Here is a 10,558-nt window from a genome sequence, read left to right on the forward strand (position 1 = left end):
TCGGTTAGTCGCGATAGTCCTATCGCCGCATCCCGTCCGCATCCCCTCCGCGGTCCCTACTGTGCCACCTCCCGCCAGCCCCAGCCGAGCCACCACTGTCCCCTTCCCAGCACTCCCTCCCAAACCACCAGCCTCACCCGTGCTGCCCTCCCAACCCATCTTGTCAGTTTTCCTTTCTCCACCCAAACCCACCAACACCTCCATCGCTTCCAACACCTCCATCGCTTCCAACATCTCCATCCCAACCCATCCTCCCTCTTGACCCTGCCAACCTCCCCCTCCCCAGCCCCGGGCATTCGCTCTTCCCCATGACCCGGTGCATCTCTCTGCCAGCTTCCATCAATGAAGATGACCAGGGCATCATCCCACGAGCCATGGCCGAGACCTTCAGGCTCATCGATGAGAATGACCTGATTGACTACACCATCCGAGTGTCCTACCTGGAGGTGTACAAGGAGGAGTTTCGGGACTTGCTGCAGGTGGATACAGCCAGCAGAGACATCCAGATCCGGGAAGATGACAAGGGGAACATCGGTATGTGTGGCTGCACTCAGGCTCCCTTTTCTCCCCATGCCCGAGGCTAGCGTTGGGTTATCTATCCCTGAAGGCAGAGCCAGGTCTTCTTTCTCCACCCCTCTGTCCTCTGGAAAGCCAGTCTGTGCATGGCACGGTACAGGCAGGGCGATGGCGCGGGGCTGTGCAGAGGAGCTGCGTCTGCGGGCAGTCTGTCCCTCCCAGCCACGGCTCCGTTTGCTGTTGCAGTGCTCTGCGGTGTGAAGGAGTGTGAAGTGGAAGGGCTGGATGAGGTGCTGAGCCTGCTGGAGATGGGGAACACAGCCAAGCACGTGGCAACTACCCAGGTCAACAGTCAGTCCAGCCGCTCGCACACCGTCTTCACAGTGACCATGGAACAGCGGCGCAAGGCTGGCTGCTTCCCCTTGCATGATGACCCCCCCACCGTCCCCGCCCTGGGCCAGGTCCTGTTTTCTAAATTTAACTTTGTGGACCTGGCGGGCTCCGAGCGAATTGTGAAGACGGGAAACACGGGGGAGAGGCTGAAGGAGAGTATCCAGATCAACAGTGGCCTCCTGGCCTTGGGCAACGTCATCAGTGCCTTGGGAGACCCTCGGAGGAAGAGCAGCCACATCCCCTACAGGGACTCCAAAATTACCAGGTACAGCTGGGACCAGGGTTGGAAAGCCTCTGGTTCCTGCGTTATTTTGTATTTCAGCCATTTTAACCACTGTGCTCTTCCCTAGGATCCTGAAGGACTCTCTGGGGGGGAATGCCCAGACGGTGATGATAGCCTGTGTCAGCCCATCCTCCTCCGACTTCGATGAGAGCCTCAACACTCTGAATTACGCCAGCCGTGCTCAAAACATCCAGAACAAGGCCGTGGTGAACTGCCGCAAGGAGATGGAGCCTGTTGAAGAGCTTCAGCTGCAGATCAAGAACCTGCAGAAGGAGCTGGAACAGCGGGACCGCTCCGAGACCCGTATCATCAACCGCTCGGCCACCGCCAAACGATGCGGGCCGGACCCCATGGCTCGGCTGCTGGCAGAGTGTGCGCATTACCGGACCTGCACCGACACTGCGTACCGGCTGCTGATGGAGGGGCAGGAGGACGGTAACCTGACAGTGGAGCAGATCCTGCGGATTAAGGAGTGGATGTGTGCAGTGGAGAGTGAGAGGAGCGAGCTGTCCTCGGCTGGGCTGGATAGTGGCATCGGTGTCGAGAGCACCTCGGCAGAGGACCAGAGCTCCGAGGCACAAGGCTCAAAGCTGCCAGAAGTCCAGGTAATGGTTGGGGTGGTTTAGGTCCAAGGTGGGGTTCATCTGATGGCCACTGAATGCAGCAGCCTCTGCACGGCACACTGGATGGGTCAGGGGAGGAGAAGTAACCTGGCCGAGAGGCTGCAGGGAAGCAGAATGATGTGGTCCTCAGAGCAGGCAGGGAGGGGCTGGATTCAGCTGCAGCTGAGAGATTTATTTCAAATGAAAAATATGGGTCTGCAGAGCTGCCGTGCCCTTGAGGAGTCCCGCCTGGGAAGGGAAGGACAAAGGTGGGTGCTGATACTGCCTCTCTTGTATTTTGATGTGCAGGTGAACACTGAAAAGGTGTGTGAGTGCCTCAAAGATGAGCAGGTGGCCAAACTGCAGAGGCAAGTGGAGTGCCTGGAGAAGGAGAACCGTGATTTCCTGGCTGCCCTGGAAGATGCTATGGAGCAGTATAAGCTGCAGGTATTTCTGGCCTGTGCTTTCTTTATAGGGACCTGCCCCCCTCCTCCCCATGAGAGGGCAGCTCAGCTTTTGGGTTTCTCTGGAGCAGGTCTGGAATCCATGTGTGCGTAATCACATTTTTCTCATTGCCTCCTAGAGTGACAAGTTGCAGGAGCAGCAGGAGAAAATCTCAGATTTAAACGTGCGCTTGGAGATGGCAATGGCAAGCATGTATGTGCCAGAACTGCTGGAAGACCTTCACCTGGTGGCTGCTGGCCAGAGACCTTACACGGCCCCGCTGGATGCTGCCCCATCCTACGGCCTCAGCGGGGTTCCCTTGGGGCTCCTTCCCGCCGAGCAGAGTGGAAGAGCCCTTTACAGGAAGGTGAGGGTGCAAGTCTGTGCCATTGAGGAGCTGCTGCCTTTTCACTCGGATGCTCTGCACTGAGTGAGCTGCTTTTTCCCCACCGTTGGATGTGAACCTTGTCAGAGGTGCAGTCAGCATGTTTCCTCTCTTTCTGATTCTCTGCCCCAGCAGCTCAACAGCAACCCCTCCTCCCAGAAGGGGGACCTGGCAGAGTTGCACCTGAACCACGTGCAGTCCCTGACCAGCAATGCAAAGATCAAAGCCACGGTGCTGAGGATGGAGCTTAGCCAGGACTCAGAGCCAGGAGAGCTGTCCTTGGGAGAAGAGGAGGAAGAGAAGGAGGAGGAGTGGGAACAAAAACGGTCCCTGTCCCAGCGCCGGTGAGTTGAGGCTGTCCCTGCACCATGCAGTGCCCTGTGACCTGGCTGTCCCCCCTCTGCATCTCAGCACTCATGTAGGATCTAGAAGCAAATGCTGCCTCTGGGGTCAGTGATTCTTCTGAGACAGCTGCCTGCTTGCTGCGGAGCTCATTCCCATCTTTTCTGACCACAGCTACTGGTTTTATCTCCTTCAGACGCCTGTGGATCATGAGAGTCCTTACTGGGAACAGCTCTTTCAGTGCCCAGACCCAACTGATTAATTTGCCATTCATTCTAGAAACTGTAACCAAAGCTGGTGCAAGAAAGAAACTTGCAAGTTGAGTGAGGAGCCAAGTGGAGGCAATGGCCATTCGATTCAGGAGGAGCAGCTGGAGCTGTCAAAAGGCAAGTGGCAACTGTAGGTTGTTGGACAGTGGCCCTCGGGCTGGTGGTATTTCCTGGGTGCTGTTGATAGCAAGATAGCGCGTCCCACCTGGATGAGTCCAGAGGACAAAATGGAGAAGAGGGCAGTCTGGCTGCTTTGTTTAAGGAAAAACTTGAACTGTTGGGGTCTGGCAAGAGGTGCATGTTTTGGTGGAAGCTGTGGGTGACTCTGGGCAATGCTGTGCCAGTTCTTGGCTACAGATCTGAGGTTGGATTGTCCTTCTGTCACCCAGCTGCTAGGACAGGACTTTCCTTGACCCAGCAATCTCTGTTGCAGAGCTCTACAGGAGGCAGGAGCCACTGCTTAGTCTCCAGAAGCGCCTGCCGGGCAAGGATTCTGAGTGGAGGCTGGCGCAAGCACAGCAGAAGATCCGAGAGCTGGCGATCAATATCCGTATGAAGGAGGAGCTGATCACAGAGCTCATTAAGACAGGTGCAGAGCTGCTGGTGGGAACATGCATCTATTTCCTATGAAGGGATGGGTTTGAAACTAGATGATCTTTAAGGTCCTTTTCAACCCAGACCATTCTATGATTCTGTGGTTCTATGAAATCTCCTCCTAGCTGGGGTGCTTGGTCTCTAGTCCATCCTCACCTTCCCTCCCCTGCATTGTCTGTGCCCAGTCCCTTCCCCTGCAGGCAGAAGAGCACGGTTCCTCCACCCTCCAGCAGAGCAAGACCCTTCCCATGGGTTTCTCCCCAAATCCCTTCCCCAGAATAGCTGAGGGCAAGGGAGCATTCAGCCTCTAGTCAAAAATACTTGAGGAAGAGAGAGGAAAGGTCTGTCCCTCAGCAGGATCCTGGCTGCAAGAGACGGGGTCCCAGAGGTCATGGCAGAGGGGGACATGTGTTGCAGGCAAGGATGCCCAGGCTCTGAACAGGCAGTACTGCCAGAAGATCAGCGAGCTGGAGCAGGAGGCAGAGCAGGTGCGGGCAGAGCTGAGCGACAGCCAGGAACAACTCCAGGAGCTGGAGGGCAAAGAGCCACGGGACCCTGGAGAGAAGCGCAAGCTGCAGGAGTACCGCACACGTCTGGCGGCCGCACAGAACAAGGCCCAGGTGAGTGGGAAGGGCTCTGCTCGCCCACGGAGGTGGGCAGGGGAAGAGTTGGGGACATCTCTGCAAAGGGCACCAGGGAGATGCCAAGCCCAAAGACAACTTTCGCCCTCCGGCAGGTTCTGTGCAAGAAGAAGCAGGCAACAGAGAGGCTGATATTGCTGTCAGGCCAGAGCAAGAAGCGAGTGCAGGAGCTGGAGAAGAACATTGAGCTGATGCGGCAGCAACAGGGCCAGCTGCAGCACCGGCTGCAGGAGGAGAGAGAGCAGAAACGGCGGCTGGAGACGGAGGTGAATAAGCGGCAGCACCAAGTCAAGGTAGGAACGGGCAGGAGAAGTTGTGCCACTGCGGTATTTGTGAGGACAACGATGGGAGGGCTCTGCAAGCTGCTGGGTGGGCAAGGGTGGCTCTGATGGGGTCTGTGACTGTCCTGGAGAGCAAGGGGATGGAGAGATGAGCATCCAAAGAGCTCAGGACGTGGCTCTAGAGCAAACAGCCTCTCAAGGCTCACAGCTGCTCCTTCCCATACAGGAACTGGAACTGAAGCAGAAGCAGCACCAGAAAATCCTGCGCATCAAAACAGAGGAAATAGCAGCTTTCCAGAGGAAGCAGCGGAGCAGCAGCAACGGCTGCGTGATCAGCCTGGAGCAGCAGCAGGTACAGGCAGAGCCAGCCTGCCATCTCCTTTCTGTTCAAAGGGGCTGCTGTGGCAGACTGCTGGGTGATGGGCAGGCCTGGAAGCAGGGGCTTCAGCTTGAGATGGGACATAGCCCATCCTGCCCATGAGGGGGACAGTCCATCATGTCACTGGTAGCTAGTAGCAGAGAATGTAGATCTTGTCCGACCCTAGGACCAGGATTCTTTTTGAAATCTAGCATTAGTAAAGAAGCTGTGAAATCTTGTCTGATAGCAGAAGGGCGGCGGGAGATGCAGCCCCCAAGGGCTCCCTGGCAGCTGTGGATTTAGCTCAGCTCTGCTTCTCGGAGCAGCTGGAAGGATAAGACCAGTGAAGTCTGGGCTATAGGGGTTAGCAGAGATGGACTCAAGATACTCTCTCAGATCTCAACCCCATTGCATTGGGATTGTTCAGCTTGCAGAAGACTCCAAGGAGACCTGATTACGGCCTTTCAGTACCTAAAGGGAGCTTATAAGAAATATGGGGATAAACTTTTTAACACTGCATGCAGCAGTAGGACAAGGGGTAATGGTTTTTAACTAAAAGAAGAGAGGTTTAGACTAGATAGAAGGAAAAAAATATTTCACGCTTAGGGTGGTGAAACACTGGAACAGGTTGCCCAGGGAGGTGGTAGGTGCCCTGTCGCTGGAAACATGCAAGGTCAGGTTGGATGGGGCTCTGGGCAACCTGACCTAGTGGAAGATATCCCGGCTTACTGCAGGGGGGTTGGACTAGATGACCTCCATGGTCCCTTCCTACTCAAACTATTCAGTGATTCTATGATTCTATGCTCATTAGCAGTCCTGGGCATTGCTGCTGCTGTCTGCATGCACGCACATGCCCTTTGCCTCTCCTTCCATCAGAAAATTGAGGAACAGAAGAAGTGGCTGGACATGGAGATGGATAAAGTTCTTGAGCAGCGCCAGGCCCTGGCTGAGCTGGAAGATGAGCTGAGGAAGCGGGAAGCTATCGTGGCCAAAAAGGAAGCCCTGCTGCAGGAGAAGAACGGCCTGGAGAACAAACGGCTGCGCTCCAGCCAGGTAGGACAAGAGTGTGACACCTCAGCCTCTTGCTTGATTTCCAGCAGAGGTGGGAGGCTGGAAGACCTGGGTGCCATCCTGGGTCTCCAGTGCGCTGCAGGCCAGGATGAGGTGGTTTTGAGAAGCGGGTAGGAAATCTGCCTCTACAGGAGAGCCTGCTCCTGCTGTGCCTCTCAGCTCATTGTTTTGGTAGCCCTTGGCTTCCGTGCACACGTGGGGTCACTTGACCTGTGGAGTGAGTGGAAAAGGGGCAGAGGGCCTGATGTGCCTTTAGAGCAGATCTCCTTGAGCATCTTCTGCTGCAGGCTCTGACAGATGACATAGTGCGTGTGTCCAGCCGCCTGGAGGACCTGGAGAAGGAGCTGACTGAGAAGAACGGGCAGCTGCGTCACGGCAGCCCCCACGACCAGCAGCAGATCCGCCAGGAGATCAACAGCCTGCGCCAGGAGAAAGACCAGCAGCTCAAACAGAGGCAGGAGCTCGACAGCAAGCTGCGCCAGGGCTCCCTGCTCTCTCCAGAGGTACCTCTTCTTGGGCTGGGCTGCTCTGTGGGCAAGAGGTAGTAAGACAGAAGTGAACACCTGAGCGTGGGGTTGTTAGCAGATGCTCCCCCACATTCCCAAGCTGTGCATAATCCCAGCTTCTTGCCAGCACTATTGAGAGGACAAGGGGAGGTTAGGGCAGGGTGAGACAGAGCAAATCCTTTGCTCCCTAGTAACTGCAGCTCTGCCCTGGCAGGAGGAACGGGTCTTGTTCCAGCTGGACGAGGCAATCGAGGCTCTAGATGCAGCCATTGAGTACAAGAATGAGTCCATCACATCCAGGCAGCGAGTCCTGCGGGCCTCAGCCAGCCAGCTGTCCCAGAGTGAGATGAACCTCATGGCCAAGCTCAGATACCTCTCCTCCTCCGAGACCCAAGCTCTGCTCTGCAAGTACTTTGACAAGGTGAGAGACAAGCCCTCTGTGCTGGTGGGAGCTGTAGTATCTGACCAAACTCATATTTTTCTCAGTTTCAAGCTTTCTGCCTGCCTCCTACTGTACTTTTGCCCGGCAAAGTCAGGCCACAAAGCCATAGCACCGTGATCCCCACCTGTCTCAACACCTGGGAGAGCAGCTTAACTAGTTAGAGGATGCATGGATCCCTGCAGTGGCTCTGCCACATCAGTGCAGCCACGCATTGCTCTTCCCTCCACTAGATCTGACATCCCAGATCTTCTAACGTTTGTACGCTGTACTAAAAAGCTAGATCAGGCTTGGTGGGGCAGGAAATCTTCCCAGGCTCTGAAGGAGCTGAGGTGTTCCTTGCTCTTGGGCCCTGGCCAGGTGGTGACGCTGCGAGAGGAGCAGCACAAGCAGCACATTGCCTATTCGGACCTGGAGATGCAGCTGGAGGAGCAGCAGCAGCTGGTGCACTGGCTGGAGGCGGCTATGGAGCGACAGCGCCTGGAGATGGACCGTCAGCTCACCCTGCAGCAGAAGGAGCACGAGCAGAACATGCAGTTACTGCTCCAGCAGAGCCAAGGTAGCCACCGAGCTCCTGAAACAGGCAGCAGTGGCACGGCTTTCGTCTTTCACAGGGCTTGCAGCATGAAATGGTCTTGTTTTTCCTTGCAGAGCACATGGATGAGGAGCTGGCCAGCAGCAAGCTGCAGTATGAGGCAAGGATTCAGCTGCTGGAAGAGGACCTGTGCCGTTATAGGTGGGCAAACCAGGAGCTGAACCAGAAGCTGAGCAACATGAAAAAAGGTGAGAGGAAACCCAGGCTGGGGCTTTGCTGTTCCTACCAAATTCAAGGCCAGGGAGTTTAAATCCCCTTCCCTGGCAGCAAGTGCTTGGAGCAGGGTCAGGAGCAGTGTGGGTATGGGTCACTGCTGGCTTTTGAGCAAGCTCTCTCCAGGCAATGATTTGGATGAGAAGAGTAGATACCTGATAATATGTCTCACTGTACCCCTAATCTTTCCCAACAGCGATGGAGAGCATTCATGGGGATGGGGACAGAACTCCGCCTGTGCTCAGGACCCGCAAGGAATCCAGCCCTGGGGAGCAGCCCGCGCCTCTGGCCGTTGGTGAAGAAAGTCACCGGGTCAGGGATGAGAGCAGGGACCTTATCCATGCCTCTTTGCCATCAACGTGGAGGCGTTCCTCCCTGCCCAACGACAGCCCTGGGAACCCTCGGCAGAGGGATGCCGAGCACTTGGTGAGGGCGGGGCAGCCCCACAAGCTGCAGCAGCTATGGAGCCTCCCTTCTGGCTCCAAGCCCCGCCGGGAGCTGCGCAAAGGCAGCGTGAACGTGACTCCAGCGCCTTATCTCCCAGAAAGGATAGACGTGAGGAAAAATCCACTCTAGAAGTCCTGCAGAACTTTTGCATAAGCTTTTGTTGTAACTTGGGTTTTTCACATTTCTACTGTAACGTTTCTATTAAAGCAGAAGGTTTTTTATGAAGCACTTGTCAGAGCCTCCAGTGGTGACTTACTCCAAGTACGTAGGAAAGGAGTTTTATTTAAACCTCACTGCACGGGAACTCATCTGCCGTCACAGTGTTGCCTTAATGGTTTAAATTTCTGCTTTTTAAGTGCCCAGAGCCAGAGCTGGCAGGCTTCCTACATTAAATTCCTACAGGGAAAGCATCTCCAGACAGCAGAATTGTCTGAAGCATCTCTGGTTCTATTTTTCTGTTCCAGCCTAGAAGCTGCTTTAAGCAGTGTTTCCATATTCTTGGGAGAACTTCCACTCTGGATGTAAGGGAGATTAAATACAATCAAGCAACTTAACGCTGACACCATACGGCTTGGGGAAGGGACGTAAATTTAACACTAAGCAGAGCAAGAAATGAAAGTCCAAGTACCTGCTTTATGAAGGGCAAGGGGGGAAAAACAGCAGCTTGACTGCCTCACCCCAAAAAGGAAGCCACTGCTTCAGCCTGAAATCACAAGGAGCACAGCTGCCACAACTAACGTACACCAAGTTGAAAGGCAGCATCTGAAGCAGAAAGCACCTGATTGTCCTCCTACATACTTGCTCTTGCCTGTAGGGGTGTGGCTTTGAGAGGGGGACATTACTGAGGGCTCTAGGTGTGGCTGAGCTGCACAAGATTTCAGTTCAGAGCCTTTATTTTCTGCTCTTGAAAACAAAGATCTTCAGAGAAAAGAACAATCCATCCTACTTGGAAATAAGCAGTAGTCCTGGAGGTCCATGCTCATGTATCAATCCCCATCCTTGAAGCAGGTGCACCTCTCCCACAAGCAAAACAATCCCTGCTGAGCAAACCATTCTCCTCTCTTGGCAGAGGGAAACAGCTTTCCTGCAATTAACAAATAGTGTTTCCAGGAAACAAGTTCCACCTAATACCATCTAGCCCCTCAAAGCTTGAAAACCACACAACAAACTTCTGGATCTCCACGCGTGGTTTCAGAACCACTTTGCACTATCTTCATAGCTCTCTGCTTCCTGTGCGTTCACTAGACACAGAGCAGTGACTTCCCTAATACCCTGCCATGCACAAACAGATTGCTATCCTAAAGGAAAAACTCAGCCCTTCCAAGATAATGCACAATTTTAGCCCCTTGTGGGCTACATGGCAGGTACTGAATCACAGCTTGCTGTCTCTATGTGCTCTTATTCCAACCCCATGTCTCACAGGCAACTAAGTCCCTGTTTCATTAGTAACCCAGTTTGGTAAAGAAAAATCACAGAATCATAGAATCATTAAGGTTGTAAAGGCCTCAAGCACCATCAAGTCCAACCCTCACCCCAACACACCCAACCCACTAACCCATGTCCCTAAGCACCACATCTGCAGGTTTCCCAAACCCCTCCAGGGATGGTGACTCCACCACTTCCCTGGGAAAAGGGATGGTGACTCCCCCCCTCCCCTGGCCAGCCTGTTCCAATGCCTTATCACTCTTCCAGTGAATAAATTTTTTCTAATACCCAGCCTAAACCTCCCCTGGATCAACCAGAGGCCTCTTCCCCTTGTCCTATCACTTGCTACTTTAGAGAAGAGCCCAGCTCCCACCTCACTGCACCCTCCTTTCAGGTAGTTGTAGAGAGTGATGAGGTCTCCTCTCAGCCTCCTCTTCTCCAGACTAAACACCCCCAGCTCCCTCAGCCGCTCCTCATCAGACCTGTGCTCCAGACCCTTCACCAGCTTCGTTGCCCTTCTCTGGACCTGCTCCAGCACCTCCATGTCCTTCTTGTGGTGAGGGGCCCAACACTGAACACAGGATTCAAGGTGTGGCCTCACCAGCTACGGCAGGTCAGTTTGCAGAAGCCAGGCAGGCAGCTGGACGGCCAGAGCAGCCCACCCAAGCCAGGCCCTGCCCGAGGCCGCACCACCCCATTGTTCCCTGTCCCCTCTTCAATGTGTCATTTGCAGAGGCACCGATGGGCTCAGCCC

General features: G+C 54.6%; 1 protein-coding gene across 1 annotated transcript; it reads left to right on the top strand.

Moving 5' to 3' along the window:
• Positions 1-333: 333 nt before the first annotated feature.
• Positions 334-8,508, top strand: KIF7 (kinesin family member 7; the record flags this gene model as incomplete). The annotated part of the gene is made up of 17 exons (XM_010082191.1): positions 334-534; positions 763-1,174; positions 1,260-1,803; positions 2,104-2,241; positions 2,378-2,605; positions 2,756-2,967; positions 3,245-3,351; positions 3,668-3,823; positions 4,246-4,448; positions 4,565-4,762; positions 4,977-5,102; positions 5,985-6,161; positions 6,467-6,682; positions 6,900-7,106; positions 7,485-7,683; positions 7,776-7,929; positions 8,178-8,508. Coding segments are annotated over 17 exons (3,809 nt in total), but the record flags the coding sequence as incomplete, so codon positions are not given.
• Positions 8,509-10,558: the final 2,050 nt, after the last annotated feature.

This window comes from Pterocles gutturalis, unplaced genomic scaffold (assembly GCF_000699245.1).
Source record: "Pterocles gutturalis isolate BGI_N339 unplaced genomic scaffold, ASM69924v1 scaffold18064, whole genome shotgun sequence".
Taxonomy (NCBI): domain Eukaryota; kingdom Metazoa; phylum Chordata; class Aves; order Pterocliformes; family Pteroclidae; genus Pterocles; species Pterocles gutturalis.